The sequence below is a fragment of the Pygocentrus nattereri genome, chromosome 17 (genome assembly GCF_015220715.1).
Source record: "Pygocentrus nattereri isolate fPygNat1 chromosome 17, fPygNat1.pri, whole genome shotgun sequence".
NCBI classification, from domain to species: Eukaryota; Metazoa; Chordata; class Actinopteri; order Characiformes; family Serrasalmidae; genus Pygocentrus; species Pygocentrus nattereri.
The window spans coordinates 29176338-29197322 of NC_051227.1; the positions used below are offsets into that span (position 1 = coordinate 29176338).

A 20985-nucleotide genomic window follows, 5' to 3' on the forward strand; every position below is an offset into this window, starting at 1 on the left:
CACACACACACACACACACACACACAATACTGGCACTGAATTAACTCACAATCTAGTGTTATAACTCAGTAGAGAAGTGCTAGATGTGCCTACTGTGTTTGTTGCATTGGACCAATATTCTATTCCACTGTATATAATATTTATTGTGAAAGCAATAAAATATTTAAACATGACAAAAATACAGACAACATAAGTGGATGTAGTTCGGGTGGCTGAGGGAAGGAGAGCTGGAACCAGACCAAAGTCTCCACAATGAAAAACAGTCATGTAACAGCTTGTGCAGCCATGTGCATCTGTCACTTCTGTGTCCTGTGACCAAAAAAGTACGTTCAAACAAAGTTTCTGGAGCAGGAAAACTGCATTCTAAAGGTAGAACATGTACAATTAAACAAGTATCAGAGATTCTGCTTTAAGAGTGATTACTTTGATAATACTAGCTAAATATGTTTTACAAGATGAATGTCTTAGCCTGCATGATCACCCCTTTCCCATCTGGTCTGTGTGAATCTGCTGTGTGCCAGTTTAGAAACAACAACAGCAGATGAGCTGCAGTAACACATGGTGGTTAACAGCACTCGTTTAATGCTTGCTGTTCAATTTCATTAAAGATCTTGCCATTTCTTTTATGTTAAACGGCACAGTAAAATTCTTAAGTAAGGTAATTCTGGGTAATGCATAATGTCTCTCTGTAGTAAGAAGATTAGGCTTTAAAGATTTTTCAAACAAATTGGTCTTTTTGAACTGCTCTTTGAAAGTGTTCTAACCAGATTTTTCATCTGCTGCTACCTGTGTGTGTGTTCAGGAGATAAATGTTCCTTTAGCCTAACTCTGATCTTCAGTCATGCCTGTAAGTGATTACACTGATTGACTATTAGTAATCTGAGAGCAGGAGTCATATGCACACTATTTCATGAATATTAATATTCCATTTGCTTAGCAACCTAATTATATGTCTTGCTACTGAAACACTGCAATTTCCCTCCAGGATCAATATAGATAGGTAGATAGGTGGGTAGGTAGGTGGGTAGGTAGGTGGGTAGGTAGATAGGTAGGTAGGTAGGTAAGTCTAATCTGCATAGTCTTTCGAAAGCAAAGGCTTATCCAAAAATACATGAGCTAGCTTTCATATCTCAAACTGTAAGTATGCATTATGCCCTCTATATAATGAGGCTTGCATTCCTGAAAATTGCAGCAGTATATATATATATATATATATATATATATATATATATATATATATATATATATATATATATATATTGCTGTTGTGAAAAAAAACCTCTTAACCTCACAATTTTCAGTTTTTTTTACATAATTTGAAAATATCTGTTGGCCTTTACATTGTGTGTAAATTTCATGATGAATGGACCAAAATTAGATAGATGGATACAGTATGAATGGATCAATCTGGTTCCATCGACTTACATTAAAAGTAAAGTGTCTTTTTTTTCTCCTGTAAATTTACAATTTTAAATATACAATTATATATATATATATATATATATATATATATATATATATATATATATATAGAGAGAGAGAGAGAGAGAGAGAGAGAGAGAGAGAGTAAAACAAAGGATACTTTAAAAATCATTCAAAATATGAGAAATAAATACTTTACTGATGTAAAAGGGACGGCTAACAGAAATCAGTATATACCAAGTACCAGTGATACAGTCTGTGCCTAACTGTTGAGACATGAGGTATAAGAAAGAGGGTAATTGAGCAAAAAGGACCTGATAAATGACTAGCAAATTACTCTTTCTGCTCTTAGCACGAAATGGCCAGCCAACTTCTAAATAAAGGTGGCAGTGATTAGACAGGGTCACCAGGGGTCAACATTTGAGAGCACAACAGTGGACAGAAACCAGAGGCTTCAATTGAGAAGCAACAGCAATCATAATCAATGAACAGCATGACCATCAGCTGGACAATATTCCTTCTATACTGCAATGGGAAGAACATACTAAGTAATTCTACAAAGAAACCACTATATACAGTGTTAAAATGAGTTTGAGAAGCTTTCTGAACATAAATTATGATTATTTTATCTTTTCATAATACAGTAACAAATGGAACAATCAGCAAATGATGACTGAAATGTCCCAAGACCACTTTTGAGCACTGTTTGTATTTACTTGATTATTCATTTATTAAACACATCTACAAGTGCTTCAAACAACAGCTACACCTTCCCCAGGTCTGTTTCCAGAATTAACTCTATGTATTACCTTCAATGGCTCAGTATCATTGCTTGGCACATAACTAATTTTACAATGAGCTTCCACAGCCCAAATCTCCACACTCTATCAGAAGCTTCGTGCAGCTCTCCTACATGTGTAGCTTTATATTACAGAGCATTGAAATGCTTTCCAAAGAACCCTTGCACAGAAATTAGTTTAAACAAGCATTGAGGCAGATACTATTTTCTAGGGCTGTGCAATACAGCATTTTTTATTTTTATTGTGATGTTGGCTTTTGCAGAACTAATATGACAGAAGGCTGCTACACGCAACTTAACACTTCAACAAATTACAGCACAATTGGATCAGCCTCAGATGAGTCTCTGTGGGTGTTTTGATGAAACAAGGCACTGACAAAATCTAAAAAACATGCATCATTTTGGTTACAATAATGCACACTAATCTTTAGTAATGTCACCAGATGTCCACTGAATTGCAGTAGAGTATTTGTGCAGCCCTAGTGCGTGTCAGTTGAATATAACTTATGCAGTTCTGTGGAAAAGTTTAAACGTTGATGTTTAAAGTATAAGTTTGGTTGATATCTTAAGTAAAAAATGAACACAACCTCTACAGAGAACAAACTTAAATATGGCATTTTTTTTCTAATATGGCAAATATTGCAAATTTTTATTACCATTTCACAGGCCACATTTTATGTTTTCTATTTTCCCCAGTATGTTAAATTCAGCAAATAACCATTATACATGAAAAGTGTCTTCTCTGTAGTGGATGTGTAAATATGTAATTTGACCAGGGGCATCCGAACAATCGCATATGACTGTATAGAGTATATAAATAGAATACTCAACTACTGCCTTAATTTCCCTTATAGATACACTCTTCCTTTGACAGAATGACATTTAGCTTTTTGAATAGTTCATCTAAGTAAATTTTGTATTTGTTTGTTTTATCACTGTCCAAAGACAAACCAGTATCTCCAAAATGATAACTTCACATGAGAGGGCAAAAACATTATTTACTTTCAATGTAAGTTTATGTAAAGAGATTTTATTTGATGCAAATACAATGTGAAATATTGCAATATTTTTTACAAAAAGCTCAAATATTGCAATGTGATTATCATTCCAGTAACATGCAGCCCTACTATTTTCTTGTCACGTGTGTTGCATTATGTATTAGAGGTAAACACAGGCAATATTACGATATTATGGCACTATTGTAATAAATTTCCATTATCGTCATACACAGCATGCTTTTCTCAGCATACTTAAACAACAATGACCAATTACATGTTTGGTTACAAAGGGAGCATAATTAGTCATGTTTATGTAATATGTTAAACAAAAATCATTTTGTTTTTGATAACTGATTTTAAATGTGGCATTAATATTAATGCATTGTGTCCAAATGCCAAAATATCAGGATCTGCAACAAAGCTAGATGACCGCACATTCTACTTCATACGTTTTACAAACAGATCAAAATTATGCAACATTCATAGTACATACTGTATTGTGATAATACCATAAATAACGGAAAACACACCTTCCACATGCCACATAATCCAATCTGAGGAACCTGGCAAGGAATCTTTCCCTCCATATTCCTTTTTATCTCCAAACCTACACTAAAACTGATTGTGTAAGCCAGATTAGGCTACATGTAAAAGTTGCTTTTTTCTACAGAATTTTGGGTAAAACATTGACACACTGATCAGGAAGAATTCCCACAACACACACAGACCCATACAACAAGTAAACACACACAGATAAACAGATGCAAATGAAATATTAGTGGGGGGAAACTTATTATTCCTCGCATCAACATGACTTTAGACACAATACACTTGCATTCAGAGAGACAGTTAACAGCCGAAAGCCTTTCTGATGGAAGGATCCATCACAGGACACTGGGGGATTCCTCTCCAGCTGTTGCTGATATTTTACAGTGCACAATGCAGCCAGAGCAGAGAGCTGTGGTATTACTGTAAGAGGATAATTGCCTCATTATCCTGCTGAGAGCAAAGATATGGTGGATAGCCTACTTCCTCGTTAGAGAGCTTCAAGTGCTTCAGAGTTGTTGTTATGCTACCAAGCTATGTGTGAAATATCAACAGCCAAGAAGTGACTAGATGAGTCAAAATGCAGTGTGATAATTTGTCTAAGATCTAAAATCTTAACAGATAAAGCTCTGGCAGAAACACCCTCAGAAGAAGGAGAGAATTCTGGAGGCTAAGAAATGAATAACAGCTAACGTTTCACATGTAAAAAATATGTTTTTAAGATATTTATTGAACATTTTCGTTGCTGCATCTCCGTTGTTGTGTTTTTAAATGTTTGCATACATTTAAAAAACCCTAGCTACCCTTTACATTGTGTAAGCAACTCATGATGAATGGACCAATAAAAACTGTCTAAAACTAAGTTGAATAAAACTCTCTCACCTAAAATGAATAACGTTTTTGCTCTGACAGTAGCAATTATGTTGAAAATACACAGAAACGCTATGTACTTTCCTGAAAATGTGCTCAAAATGAAGGTTCTTAAGTGGTTCTTGGCCTGAATATATGGTTCTAGGAGAAATTGTTAATTGGGTCTAGAAACTTTACAAGGTTCTTCACGTTTGATTACATAAGTGTTTTGTCAAAGAAGGTTCTTCAGGGAACCAAGCATTGTTCTTCTATGGCGTCACTCCAAAAAAAACGCTTTCTGGCACCTTTAGTTTTTGCATTTGAATGTGAAAAATACTGACGCTGGAAGTGAGCAGGCGCACCTCAAAGTTTCGCACATTTATTTCTTAATATTTTGTAGTTGGAAAATAATATAAATGAAAAACCATCACCATATTGGCCAAAAATGGGCAATTATTATTTAAGCTAATTCTGTTGATTTGACAGCAAAAATAGAATAATCATCACTAAGAAAGGATGAGAGATGTGGGCAGTGATGTAACACTCTCTCACCGATTTACTTCCCTCCACAGCATCTATCATGATGATGAAATGTATAAAATGCTTACCTCGTGCCTTTATCACCCATGATGAAGATTCTTATGTGGCGGATTCTCTGCTTTCAACTTGAAGAAAAAAATAGCTAGAGTGAAAAGAGAGGAGAGAGAGAGAAGAGTCAGAGAGAGAGAGAGAGAGAGAGAGAGAGAGAGAGAGAGAGAGAGAGAGAGAGGCAGTGAGAGAGAATCACTTATAGACTCAGGTTGTGCGTACAGCCTCTGTCATGTAGATGTCCTCCCTGCAGTTTGAACGCTGTCCAGCTGAATGTGATTACAGCAGCATCTCCTCTGCTTTTTTGCCTGTCAAAAGAGGCCCCCTCCCCAAAAATGAAGCAAAAGCAGATGACTCCCCCCTACTCTTCTACTTGGACACGTCCCACTCCGTCCCTCTTCAGTTAGAGCTACAGCATTCCTCAGATAAATTCTGTTGGGGGAAAAAAACAAGCCTGCATTCTAAATCCTGAGCTTTTGAGTGAGGCACACTGTGAGGAAGAGCTGCTGCTGCTGCCCTTCGCTACATCTCCATCTCCCTCCCACACTCTCTTCCGCTCTCTCCCTCTGTCACATGCACACACGTACTCTCTCCCTCACTCTTTGTCTCTTCTCTCTCACTCTGTCTCTCTCTCTCACACACACGCGTGCTCACATAATTTCCCACCCTCTCTCGCCCTCCTCTTTTGAAGTAAGAGGGGATGTGTACAGGCTGATATCCAGCACTGAGGAGGACAGGGTTTTTTGCTCACCACTGCTCTGCAGACATTAACAGAGATGACAGAGGAGTGAAATTCAGAGCACACATTCCCTCAATGCACACAGCTTTACTGCCCCTGCCATAAAAGAAGCAGAGAAACAAGGAATCAGCACACACACCCTGCATGCTTTCAAAGAGCTGTACACTGATGACATCCTACATTCTTAAAGAGCCCATACTGTGGAGAAGCAATTATCTTCCAAACTTCTAGAGTTTAATGTAATATGTACACAAACCATTCTCTGCCCAGACCATACACTGAATTGTTGCTTCAATAACAAACCATTTTGAAATCATTGTTTTTCTGATGTCACAAAAACCAATGCATTGACATACAGTGTAAACGTTAAGGCACTTGAGAAAATGATATTTAAAGAGCTATTTTTCTGGGCAGTAAAATACAGAAATATACTAATATTGCATAAAACTCTTCAATCTAAATGAATATTAATATAAAAATGACAATATTATATGCATGTTGTTCCTTTCTAACCATTTTGAAACCTCATTGAAGAAGCTCTGTTATATTTGTAGTTATATCTCTTATACCTGGTTTGGCTAATCAGTCCTTCATTAAAGCAAAACATTTGTGCTGGTGGTTGAATTCAACTATTCTATACAATGGCTGAGGGCGTCGAGGAGTAATCTAGAACCAAAAATTAAAAGTTATTTTTAATTATTTGTAATCATTAATCTTCCATTTTAAACATTAAACATTTAAGCATTAAAGAAAATAGCATTTAGTTCTTTTGATTGTAATTTTCTTTGTTGATTTTTCAAGTGAAAATACAACTGTTGTGCAGATAAACTGTTTCAAACGACTTTAGGACAGTATTGTTTATCTGCCTTTTCAGCCTACAGCAGTTTAGCCCCAGTCATTCACGCTGAAGTTTACGGAGTCTCTCAACCTGGACAGATTTTTATTTTATTTAAGCACAACACAGAGTGGCCAATCACAACAAATGGATCGCAGGAAAAGAAAAATTAAGATTTGGGCCCACAACTGTGGCAAAAAGACCCTTTGAAGTAATGCCATATGTAACAAATTGTTATTTTTATCCTAATTTATTTTAACGTGACAATTTTCCTCCCTGTATTTGTCTCTTAGATATAAGATTCTTTTTTACTGTGCCTTTGAAATGAAGATGCATGCAAATAGCCTCTGTTTGATTGGCTGCCCTGTATTGTATCTTATGGAAAAACAAGCTGAAACAGTCATTCTAACCTTATAACTTAATTACACTTATAACTTATAAGTTATAAATAACATTCTAACCTTATAACTTAATATAATTATTTTTTTTTGGACAGTGATGATACACTGTATGGACAAAACTTTTTGAGACACCTCCATGTTACTGCCACAGGAGCTTTTATGACATCAAATTCTAAATCCATAGGCATTAATATGGAGTTGATCCCCCTTTGACGCTATAAAAGCTTCTACTCTTCTGGGAAGCTTTCTACAAGATGTTGGAGTGTGTCTGTGGGAATATTTGCAATTTCATCCAAAAGAGAATTTGTGAGGTCAGACATTAATGTTGGATGAGAGCACCTGGTTTGCAATCTCTTTTATAGTTCATCCCAAAGCTGTTTAATGGGGTCGAGGTCAGGGCTCTGTGAGGGCCAGTCAGATTCTTCCATACCAAACTCACCCAGCCATGCCTTTATGGACCTTGCTTTGTGCACTGGGGCACAGTCATGCTGGAACAGAAAAGGGTCTTCCCCAAACTGTTCTGACAAAGTTGGAAGCATAGCATTGTCCAAAATGTCTTGGTGCTTCAAAGTGCTTCCATTTCACAATAATAGCACTGACAGTTGACAGGGGCAGATCTAGCAGGACAGAAATTTCTCAAACTAACTTGTGGCAGAGGTGGCATTCTATGACAATGTTTAAAATCACTGAGCTCATCAGTACAACTCATTCTACTGCCAGTGTTAAGGAAACTGCAAGGATATGTGCTTAATTTTATCCATGTTAGCAATGAGTGTGGCTGAAACACCTTAATTCAGGAGTTAGGAGGTGTGTCCCAATACTTTTGTCCATATTGTGTATGTAAATGAATTCAAAGCATGCTGTTCATGCAATTTCCACATATGGACTGTATGGATGGGGATAAATGTTATGGTTTAACAATATTTATGTACTACACCACATTCTTTTATTAAAAAAACAAGACATGGACCCTTTAACAGTCTTTCCACAAAGATGAATGGCTTTGATACTTTGTGTATTATTACTTGTGAAAATGTCTGCTAAAATCTGATAATGTATTTTCACATGTGACAAATACTGCATATCCAAGCTAGTAACCTTTTAGGAATCTTTAAGAGTATTTTGCCAGCTGCACAGAAACATAAATTAAAGAACAAAACAACAACAAAAAGTTAGCAAGGATAAAACCCCTGTTTTGTGATGTACCGTATCATCTAAGTAAATTCAGGATACATGTACTTTAACAGTTCTACTGTTATTTGTTCAGATTTTAAAAATGTTAAAATAATCAAAAACGCATTGAGTACATTTGTTTATGTTGACCCACCTTTATTTATAAAGTTCACCTAAAGTCAGTTTCTCAGCATCTTCAACGAGTTGGCAGAAGCATGTTTAAACTCCTTCTTGTGGTGCACAAAAAATGTATTATTTTAAATGTAACCTTTTAAATCGTAATGACTTTCAAACTTTGGTCTCCCAACTTCTGTTTAGCATTTCTGTTGGCCACATTCCATTCAGCCCAGCTTCTTCAGCACAATAGGTATATTTTAAGGGTTTCTTGTCCTTTAGACTGCTGAATAATTCATAACCTCTCTTGTTTAAATGTTCTAATTTAATAATTTCTTTTTCCACAGTAAAATATAGTTTTGAATAATTCATGGTGGCTATTAAAAATGTAATACTACCAAAAATCATATATTAATAGCTAGGACCCTACAATAGCTATATCACTTTATCAGCAACACTTTGTCTGCAACATCCTTCTGTAGTTTGGATTGCAGCACTGCAGTCATTGTATATTCTTTACTGTTCTGCTGTAATATGCAGTGTGGGATACACACACTGCTGAAAGCTTCAGTGCAATATTATCAGCAATGTTGGATAAGAGGACCCTGACTGAATAGATAACAGCTGCACAAATGCAATACCCTGTCCTCTGAGCACAACAGCTCCCTAATGTCATGATATGATGTGTGAGATCACACGAACTTGTCAATTGATCACTATTCATCACTTTTATCCACTGTAAAGTTACACATTACAGGGTTAAGATCTGTAAAACACCTGTCAGATCAAGACTTTGTGTGAAAATCATGCATCAGGGTGACTTTAACCATTAAGGCTTTAATCACTTATGAAAAATGCCAGACAAAGCAGCTTTCAGATGAATCATAGTATCTTTCACATGAATCATAGTATCATAGTATCAAAAATCAGCCATACATATTCTTTACTGAAAAGGCCAAACTTCAGTGGTTCTATCTAACCTGGATGAGTGATGCATATGAGCTCACAGGCCGTGAAGTTGCTTAGTACTCACATTCTGTCGTTTGGGGCTGAAGATGAATGCTATTAACCTAAACAACAGTTAGTACAGAGAACAGATTCATAGGCAGAAGACCACAAGACAGAACATTCAAATGAGAAAAAAGCTGAAACAGAACTTGCCGACTCTACACTGAATCTGCTCTTCTTTGCATTCTCTGGAATATCAAAATGGTCTAAAACAGCCATGTAAAATTGGGGACCTTCCAGGCCAAAGTGCTGCAGATATTATCATTTACCCTCATCTAACATTGTGAATTCAGTTCATGAAGGCCTTGCTAATTAGCTGATGAGCTGAATCAGATGTTCTTAAAGAGGCAGGGTTTTGGTCTGACACGTGGTCTAAAAGATGTCTTCTGGATTGATCTGTAGACATTTTGAATATAATAATAACGTCTGAATATTTTTGGCTCTTTAGATCGCATGTCACATACAACCAAAAGTAGTGCTGAGCAATGAAACAGACATTCAAAATTTTGAACACCCCTTGTCAAATAATGTTTTGTTCTAAAATAAGTTCATCTTAGAGCAAAACAGAGAACACACTTCTGCACATTTTAATGTACAGTTACTGTTCACTTACTGAATTTAACTTAGTGGGAAAAAACAGACGTTTTATATTTAGTTGTTTTATGAATGCAACAATGTGCAAATTATTTAAACCTTACATTTAATTGAAAATAGTAGAAAGACAACATATCAATGTTGAAACATTTACCTATCTATATATATATATATATATATATATATATATATATATATATATATGTGTGTGTGTGTGTGTGTGTTTCAACATTGATATGTTGTCTTTCTACTATTGTCATATATATATATATATATATATATATATATATATATATATATATATATATATATATATATATATATATTTTGTTATTGTTATTTTGTTATTAACCTGATCACCTGGTGTTATTAATATCACCCGGCACTAGTCAGAGCAGACTGAAGAAAATCAGGAGCTCCAAAAAGAGACAGTCAAAATGTCTGACAAAGATGAGCAGAAGCAGTTATATGAAATAACCGGCCCAGATAATGCAAGACTAATCAAATGAAAGAAATTTCCCAGCATTTATATTAATAATGTGACTACAAAACAAAAATTGTGAGATTTTTTTTTTTTAAATATTAAAATAATTATTAAAAAGGGTGTTAATCATGCAACTCATAGGACTAACCATGATGCTCACAATTGGACATAAGGTTATACAGTGGAAAGAAAAACATATGCATTTATGTATAAAGTCATTTTAAAGTATGGTGTGATCATCCAAGTTAAAATAAAGAACAAACATAATCTGTTTAAACTAAACTGTTTAAGTGAACACAAAATAATGCATTTTTCCATATTGCAAACATCCTTCAAACATGCAACAAATATGTTGGAAAATGTATGTAAATCTCTAGACTAATGGAAAGGGTCAGAAAGTAGTCTTGAAGACTATAGATATTCATCAGCCTATAGTTAGAAAAACTTTCTATAAATGGAGATAATTGTCTACTCTCCCTAGAAGTGGGAGTCAAAATTAAACCAAAGGCAAACAAAATGCTCAATAAAGTAAACAATAACACTAGAGTAACAGCTAAAGGATGGAGTAAATCAGTGGAACTATTTAATATCTGTATTCATAAGTGAACCTTACAAATAACACTGAACAGGCATGGTTCAGCTGCAGCTCTCCAAAAACACACTGCACTACGTAAGGGGTACAAAGGGCACTGCATACCAACACAAAAAACATCATCGTAATGGTGAAGTATAGTGGAGGGAGCATCATGATTTGGTGCTACTTTGCTGCCGCTGGGTCTGGATCAATCACAATCAAGGAAAAAAATTAATTCCCAAATTTACCAATGCCTCCAACAGGATCGTGTCAGGGGGGCTGTTCTTTGAATGTTTAATTGGTGTGCACAATAAAGACACAAATGATTATAATTAGCTTTAGCACATTGTGTTTGTCTGCACTTGAGATAAAGAACAGATCACATTTTAAGACCAATTAATGCAGAAAGCTAGGCAACCTAAAGGGTTCGCTTACTTTTATCTTACCACTGCATTCATATGACTTCCAGAATCTTTTGTAACTTGATCAAGATCAAAGAAAGCATGTAACTTTGGGTTATGTGTCTTTTCTCTAATGTCTGCCTTGACAACCCCAAACAATTGATATCATAAAAATAAAGTCATCTGAAATGCCACAGGCCTCTAGTGTGTTCTAATGACTTTGTCCCACAAAAGCAATACAGTGTGGCATACCTGGATTATACTGTGAATCACTCTGTCACCTGCATTCACACAGTGTCTCCAGAAGGTTCTTGCTGCTCCACAGTGTCTGAACAGCACATTGTTAAAGATATCACAACACTTTGCATTATGGTAAGACATTTATTCACCTTTTAGTTTAGGCACCAAGAGCACACACAGTCCAAATTAGAATGTAAACAAATCAGAGCGTTCCCTTGAGAAACTCCACTGGATATCTTGAGTATGTAAAAGTATCTGGCTAAAAAAAGTCCACTAAAAGCCCTCGGAGTGGAATCACTGCCCAAAGATCAAATATATTATAAATACAGAAATATATTAAACATCATAATAGAATTTGCATATTTCTGTGTACTGAAGTAGTGAACATTAACGATGGAAATACAAATACGGCAAAAAGTACAGGGCACCTCTCTTCATACGTTTCTTGGCATTAGTCTTTTCTGACAAAGCCAAACAGTTTGAGGGTATGAGTGAAATTTTGACTCTTCCAATATTTGTGAACAGCACTGTGAATGTTGGCAAACAAATGCTTTTGCACACTCAGTGTCAGTAATTTATGAAAATAATCAACAGAGAGGTATCTGAAGGATCCAAAACGCTGTAGAAAGTCAAACCAACTTGATGCTTGCATGCTGGCTTGTGTAGCATTGTCTGCACTGAAACACAGGAGTATAGTTGGATGATAAAGCATGCTGGACTGTTCCTCACATGCTGAAGATGGATGACCGAAGGTTATTGAGACTGGTGGGCAATCCAACAACAGGGAGCAGAGCCTTGTGTCTCCAGGTTCAGACGTCACTCCAGAGAATGGCTCGCCTGCTCTTATCTACACTCACCACATACTCGCCCGACATTGACCATGCCACAGCATTAACTGAGCATCTGAAATAAACAGTGCAGTCTATAAGCAGGATTGTTAATCTCCACAATTTGGCATTAGTGAGACATGTCCATAAACAACAGAGCGATAAAAATATTCCTGATGGCTGCGGTGGAGAGTTGCAAAGGAAACAAAGTTATCTTACAGCTAAAGGCTTAACTCTAGAAATGAGATCTTACATTTGTAATGTTCGGTTTATGATTAAATGTACTGAAAGTTAAATCAGTCTGAATGCATGTAAACATAGTCAACACAGCAACTATATGACAGGCTGAACATTATGTTGACATAGTTAAGAAAACTCCAAACAAACTGTTATAATGCAGTTGATAAAGGGTATATCAGATTAAACAGAGGTTCACTGTAAAAAGGGTAACCTAAAAAATGCAATGCTGTAATAATCAAGAAAAAATAAACAAAAATTGTTCATTCAAAGTATTTATATGAGTTGAAAGAATAGCTAATTTGCTTGCTACCACATGAAGTCTTTTTTTAGGTTGAACTGCCAAACTATCCTTTATAGTATAAACTGACATCTATAAAATGGCATAAAATTCATTCTGCCAAGTAGTAAGATGAAAGGTTTAATCAATTCATAATTTTGTATCCATTAGTTTATCAATGCACTCTCACTACAATGCCCGGCATGCATTGTATAAATGTTATACAATCATTGGCAATCCCACCAAGTAAAGAAACACTGTTATAGTGATGTTTAAAATGTTGTTCCCACCTTCAAAATACATCACCTGAAGGGGGTTTTCCAAGCACTTAAACTGGAGTATTGTGGTATCACTGCAGGAGATGAGTAGTCATGTTTACAACAGATGTAGTAATGGTAAGATATTTCATTTTGGCCAATGTGCCCCTTTAAGGTCTCATTCTATACTGAGCTGTAAGTTTTACAGTCTCTCTCATATTACTTTTTGAACTGGCAAGGCTGGTCCTATATTATAACAAACCTGTCCTTACCTCAAGCAAATCTTCATTTCATGTCTTACTTGACAAGATATTTTGAAGAACAAGTAAAATGTATTCAGAAGATGCTATTCAGGTCTGATATAAACTATTAAAAGAGAATAACCTTAAAGTTAATAACCTACTTGCTTACCTAAATTAAGCATTCAAACACACAGAATAGCTGCTGTAGTTGTCCTGTAAACCAGGATAGAGTAAAAACATAAACTGAGAGTTCTTAAGGACTAAGTTGGAAAACATGTTGCAGTGTACCTTTTCCTGAATTGATATTATGTAACATTAAAGTTGAGTAATATTAAATTGACAATACAATCCAAGCTATGAATGATTTTAGTATTTCAACAAAAAGAAAATCCCTCTCATGTCCTTATATCATTTAATCTTGTGCAGAAACTGTTTCAGGCTAACAGTGGGATTCTGGATACCTGTGCATATCCGGGAGTCGGGTTTCCAGCTTGCCTGTGCTAACGTTCCACACGTACAGAGAACCATCTGCAGAGCCAGCCGCCAGGTAACATCCATCTGGACTAAAGACAGATGATAAAAGCAACTCTCAAGATATGCCTAGCTATATGTTTTTCAAATACCTGTCCTCTGCCTTGTGATTTTTCAGGCGAAAGTATAATTATTCAGTGACCTTTTGGGTGAAGATGCCTTCTTAAAGGCTGATGCAGTTACTAAATGCACTGAAATCAGCTGAGTGAGTGCTTTAGATTTTTAAATTTGTAGCACCACATAAAAATAAGAATGAAAATGATTCCCTATTTCATTTTATTCAGGAACCAATGTTAAAATATGGGGTTAAAAAAACCTGGAAGGTTTGCACTAGATGCTTATACATTTACCTAGCTTTTAGTTACATTAACTATTTATCTATTAAATTCTCTTTAATGTTTCCTAACTCCAATCCCAAGCCTAAACCTCAACCAGGGCCTGAACTAATCCAAACCCAAATACCAAAAAACCAAAACTTTTTAACCACTACAAATATTATACTGGGGGCCAAGTGGGATCGAATTCTGCAAAGATGTTCCCTCATTCACAATAATTGTCTACAAGAACTTGTAATACATTTGTCAGTGTAACCTCCTTCACTCAAAGCTAATTTATATCTTTAGCTAATGCTGCATTACCTTAAATTCTGCCGAAAAGATCATGTATTGCACATTTCAAATGGTCTTTTAAAGGCCTAATTTTGGTTGATAATCGAGCACCTGTCAAAGTTAATAAATGATTATCTGGGTAATCAAAGGGATGTAAAAAGCAACGATAAAAAAAAAACTTTTGTTAAAGTTAGCTTAAGGCTGTCGGGACTTTTTAGTGGATAACACTAGGGGTTAAAATGTGGAAAGATCTTTTATTATTCAAAAATAGCAAACAGAATATTGGTAGGTTTTCTTGTTGGATGAGTAAGGGAGGTAACCTCTTCAGAGAACGTAATGAGCTAACATTAATGGTACAATGTTGGCTGCTGATGAGGTCAACAGTGTCTTCTACACAAGTTTTCACCTCATGGTGTTCCAACATGTTAGTTCATCAGATAAATATATTTTCCCACGAAGGTGGGATCAAATTTTGTTTCTAAACTGGTTCTGGACTTCTGGAGTTAACATTAGCTAGAGTAGTTAGAGTGGTGAGCCCTGTTAGCACACTATCTCTCCCTTCTCAGTCACATCCTTTACGGCTTGCTCTTGACAACAAATTCGCATTATGGTAATTGTATCGTAAAGTATTATATTTATGAAGAGTTCCACTCCAAAATGCTGTAAAATCTTTTGAAACAATTTTACGCATGAGTTTTTGAAAAGAATAATAGCTGATGTATAATGGAACACATTTTTATTTCTCTAATAATATAACAGTGATGGTTCTTGTATTTTTTAGAACAAAACCCTTCAAGGACACTCAAAAATATGAGCAAAACTATAATACAAAACACACCAAACACCAAATAGTGATTTCAGTGCTTTAATACTGAAATACTGGCACCTTAAATGGCTTACTAATTACTGAAGCACCCACGTACATCCCTATATAAAATATGTAAAAAATTTAAATGTTTATGACTGATTTGTTCTAATGTGTTGTACAGGAGTGTTTACTCATCTCATTAGTTGAGGCTGTTCTACATTTGTAGATGATACTTGTTAAAAATGTCTGATCAGGCAAAATGCAGTGGAAATGCCTGAATGTGGCTCTAAAGGGTTAAACTGACTTTAAAATTCTAGGGTGGAAAATGTCCCATAATGATAAGTTATTACAGTCACAGTATGCCTTCATTTTAAACGTACTTTAGAAGTTGGTCAGATGCTCTCATCTAATGATTCGGACCGATTTGCTATGGTCTCATTAATTCATCTGCCCTTTCATTAGAGCACCATTTACATAAGGATGAAGCTTAATCTGTGTGTAAAAGTCGGCGGCGTGCTCTGTTTCTTGGCAGCAGTGATGAGCTGCCGGTGCTGTGGTGAGCTCTGGACCTGAGGAAAATGTTGAGGGGGAGGGTGATAAATCTTCCATTAGGCCCCTCCTTCTCCTAGCTCACATTACCCAGGCAGACCCAACCTTAAAAAAATGACGCATTGCATTCTGGTTCTACTGTTGCCATAGAAACTACTAAGTGTATGACTCAACTGGGAGTCAGCCACTCACCAGAAGCATAAATGGGGCCTCAGCCTTTGTTATTTCTGTATTGCTCTCTGTCTCTCTTTTCTTCGCTCATCTTACATCACACCAAGCGTTTACACCCCATTCGGTGATCATGCAAAGAAAATGGTAGGGTCACACTGTGAAAAGGGTGTGTGGTGCGAGGAGGAGGGAGCCAACTAAAGGCTTCCAGCAATTCTCTTACGCTGACCTTTACGAAAGCATCTGGGATACTACAAAAGGCCTCTTCCCAGAATCTACTGGTTCACATAATATAGTAAATAGTTTTTTTTCTCTAAAAGCTTTTTCAAACTGTCAATATCATTTACATTCAAATTGACCACAAATGTTTTATCAGAGGACAGCTGAATGTTACCCTGCTTATAAGAACAGATTCTTCTTATTGATCCAGCATTTAAGGAGTACAGTTTTGAGTGCAAAATCTGAGCTGTTGCTCAGATAGTGCATCACTCTAGGTTCACGCAAAGAGTAAAACAGTTGTGAAGCCTGCCTGTTTTAACACACAAATGAGGTGGAGCTAAAGTGTGCATGGATAAAATACTATTAGTTTAAAGGCTAAACAAATTAGTCTATAAATGATTGGTATTTCATCAGTATTAATATCTCATGTTAAATATGATCTTTCAAATCCAGGTTTTTAACATATGTTTACAGTTTTCCAGACTAAGATTACAACATGTGCTGTGCCACATTTTAAACTAACATGCAGCAGTTTGTCCTAAAGCTAGCACTGCAACTACACTCAGGCAGAACACTTTACATTAAATTAAACATTTGGGAAACATTCTGCCCTCCCCTCAGCTGAAATGGAGATTTTGATAGGTTATGCCAACGTGACTATATATGTCTATATGTCAGTGGTCCATGATCCATGCATGTTATGGAGAGTAGAGGTTGTTTTTTTTTTGTTTTTTTATGAAAGCATCATGAATAAATCCAAAAATCACCCCAGTACCCCCAGAAAAGTAGTGGTTCGAGCACCCACTCACCCCTTTGGTTTCAGCAGCCTTGTATCACAATATTTTGACAAACAGACACATTATACTAGCATTGCCACATTTAAAAACAACCATTAAAAACTCTTTACAGATCATGATTTGTATTTAGTGATTCACATTTGTACTGCGCTAAATCTGACAGGATTTTTTGGACTGGCTGGACAGCAGGACTGCTTGTAATATTTTTGCATCTCACCTGAAGATGGCCTTGGTACTGTCACTTCCACATTTGAAACCTTCTGCCCTACAATGACCATATAGAACAAAGAGCAAAGAAAACTTCATTTTTGTTACTTTTGTTTAAACAAATGACTTGCTGTTGCATTTCCATCTATGGTGGTCCAATAAAAAATGGTGGGTAAAGCCAGGAATATTTGAAAATTGATTCTGCTCCAAAATGCACAGAGATTTTAATCACACTTTAGCAAAACTACATTAAGGTGTACATGTAAGATATGTGACCAGAGAACTGAACAAATCTGAAGCGCTTCAGCACAACTAAAGACATTAGTGTGCATGTAAGTTACTCACTGATTGCTGTTTAAAGACATGAATTTATTCAGTAATGACTGGTAGAGATTGGTCATAGTATAATGCAATTTATAGCAGTAATGCAATTTAAGACTATCAGTACAGCAGAATTAATGCAGTTGGCTCAACAAAGATGGACCTGGCAACCATTTTGCCCACACCGCAACCACATCAATGGATGACAAAATGTGCAATTAAATAGGCTATAAAACACTAATCTTTCAGTGTAACATACTTAATAACATAATCCTGCTGCAGTGCACACTGTTTAAGACAACTATAAAAAGATAAAATACTAAAATGTAATGCTCTGTGTGGCCTTAAAGTCACTGAATTAAATTTAATACTTCAAGACTTTTAAAGGACCTGCAGACCTGTACTGCATTATCTGACTTAATGAAAGTCTTAAACTTGCTAAAGTCAAAGTTGCGTTTACAGGGACAACCCTACTATACAGTTGTAATATTGTACAGTTCTCTGCACCTGAAGGCCATCCTGGTGTTGCTCATCCTCAAGTCCACCAACTGCAGGCTCTCATCCCTTGAGCAGCTTAACAGCTCCCTGTGGTTGGGAGAGATGTCCAATGATGTAACTTTGCCCTGTAAGGGGACCTCCTGTGTGCAGCTTGCTGCCCTAAAGTAGCATGACAGGTTTAGGGAAAGATGATTTCAGAGAAAAGAAAATAAGCAATTAAGAGGATGGAAAATTACTTAAAGTAAAAAAATAATTGTGTTGCTTTGCATTCATCTTTCTAGAAAAGGTATTTATTTTCAAATCTCAAAAAATTAGAACATGTTTTCTGTACAAACATGAATGTCAGCTGAGTAATGATTTAGATTTCAAATCGAATGCACCAAGTTATTCTTACTGTATACTGTATATGTAGCGGGTAAAAACAACAGAAAAAAACTTATTCTGATATACTCTTCTTATTACCACAGCTAAACACACATGTGTTATTGGGAGTTATTCAACATTAGTATCTTACAAGTGTGTGAATTTGGCATCATTTTTGATGAGAAAATCAATTGCATTAAATTTTCATTCGTAAACCAAATCCTACATTTTTGAAAAGAAAATTTCAGCATTTCTGTAGTAACAGATAACTGCAGAGCTCTGTGTGAAATAAGTTAAATGAACAATAATTTATTTAAACTAAATGAGAAAAAGACAGAAATTGTCCTTAATATTACTAAATCCTAGAAACAAGACTAGATCAAGCAGATTAGACAGAGCAGCCTAACTTAGGTGTTAAACATGACTAATTTGACTTTTAAATCAGACATCAATAATGTCACTACGACTCACGCTTCAAGATGCTAATTAGCTGACTCATGCATTTGTTCTCATTTCTTCCTTAGACCAGTGTAATGCAGTCTGTAAGATTACCACAAAATAATCCTGCATACAGACTGCACCTTGCCCAAAATGCAAAAGCCAAAGGGTTTTATGTCCCAAAAAGATTCAAAATTAAAGTGCTAGCATCATTTTAGGGCTGTTACAGGTCGAGTATTAAAATTGGCCTTTTACTGGACATACTTTATTACAGTGAAACAGCAGAAATGAAAAATAAAAGATGTAAGTTGTAGTTTTTGCTTTCCTCTCATGTAAAATTAAAAGCCAATTTAGAGATGCACCAAAATTCCGGTTTTTCACCTGAAAATGGTCAAATGTGGCACTTTTCAGTCTTTGCTGCAAAGAGTGGTTAAACAGGTCTAAAATTCCTTTTAAAATTACCACTTAAGTAATCTGAATGACAGTTTAAAAAAAAAACAAAAAACAGGTGCATTCAAACCATCTGAGCAGTAGCAGATCAACAGTGAAACACAAACAGCTTAGGTCTCTGCAGCTTAGATCTACTCAGCCTTTAGCTTACATGCTTTTTACCATTATCTGACTTCATAAAATATTTTAATACACACAAAACTTATAATAAATCACTCAATATCTTTTGATAATCAATATCAGATCATAAGTCTCATAAGCTGTTACTGCAAACACATGTGTTTGTTGCATCCTACCAGAGTCCATGTCAGTTTCCTTTCTTTAAGTGATGAACACTAAAGCAAAGTGTGCTAATAGCTCCCTTTGTTGGAAAAACTTCAGCCTGCTAGTCGGGAGCTCCAAAGCCACGTCTACATTGTGTAATAAAAAACAAGATGTTTTCTGTTGCTATAGCAGATGAGCTTTGGAACTCTTCTTTAGATGCCTGTGGGAAACCATGAAGTAATATATTTTTATATAGTCTCACTGTTTATGATGGTAAAGGTAAACTGTTTACCACAGAATCATTTTAACGGAATAAATTAATGAGATGAGATGTGTCAAAGACAGTATTGTAAGGAAATTCTTACCCCATTTTACCTTGATGATGGGGGAATTAGAGTGTACAACACCTTTTTTCTGTATAACCACTACACTTGCTGTGTGTTTTGAAATACTATATATACAGATTTCATATAAAAATATTAGTAGTGCCATTAGTATTACCATTAGCAATGGAGATGGATTCTTCAAAGCAGTCTAGTGTTGAAAGGAAGTCTGTTTCCTGCAAATATCATACAGTCCTTTTTGTTCTAATTTCTAAATTGTTCTAATGTTATGCCATGCTATTTAACTATATTCCACTACTTTTCTAAAAGCCTATACCCTAGCACCACCAAAAGACCCATGAAGATAATAAATTAGATGACCTTCCCTGGTGGTTTTAGGTCTCTGAGCACCTATATACTCTATTATACCTTTAAACAAATTGATTTTATTGATTTCAATCCGTCTCATTGCATCCTGATTGATTCACTTTTGCACAGAGCTGGAGACTCGTGTGAAAGCTTATATAGCCTTAGCTTTATGCTGGTGAGGAATGCATTAAAATGAAAACATAACAGTGCATGTTTGTGCTGAAGCAAAAGAAGCTAACTAAATGACTTACAAATGTGCACCCTCATGAAACGAGTAATTTATGAGTTTAGAACAAATACTAAGTAAGCATATGACCATAAAGTCACCACATACAAGTCTTACTCTGGAACAAATCTGTCAAATCAGCAAAGCACTGCACTTTTTTTTTCTTACAGATGTCATAACACAGCACAAATCACCTATTACAGAGACTTGAAGAGACAATTAGTATGTGGGCCGATAG

At 35.7% G+C, this 20985-nt stretch overlaps 2 protein-coding genes across 2 annotated transcripts in view; both read right to left on the reverse strand.

Moving 5' to 3' along the window:
* Positions 1–5815, reverse strand: part of arrb1 (arrestin, beta 1) — a 40162-nt gene extending 34347 nt beyond the window's left edge. Inside the window, exons 1-2 of the mRNA XM_017719207.2 lie at positions 5425–5815; positions 5223–5279 (exon numbers count right to left, since the gene is read on the reverse strand). Of these exons, the coding sequence (XP_017574696.1) occupies positions 5223–5242 (20 nt within the window). The 5' untranslated portion in view covers positions 5243–5279; positions 5425–5815. The remainder of the gene's footprint in view (positions 1–5222; positions 5280–5424) is intronic.
* Positions 5816–11886: 6071 nt separating this feature from the next.
* The window catches only part of LOC108440365 (protein Atg16l2-like), a 37361-nt gene continuing 28262 nt past the window's right edge, over positions 11887–20985 (reverse strand). Inside the window, exons 15-18 of the mRNA XM_017719205.1 lie at positions 18324–18473; positions 17506–17553; positions 14070–14171; positions 11887–12668 (exon numbers count right to left, since the gene is read on the reverse strand). Coding sequence (XP_017574694.1) covers positions 12575–12668; positions 14070–14171; positions 17506–17553; positions 18324–18473 — 394 coding nt within the window. The 3' untranslated portion in view covers positions 11887–12574. The remainder of the gene's footprint in view (positions 12669–14069; positions 14172–17505; positions 17554–18323; positions 18474–20985) is intronic.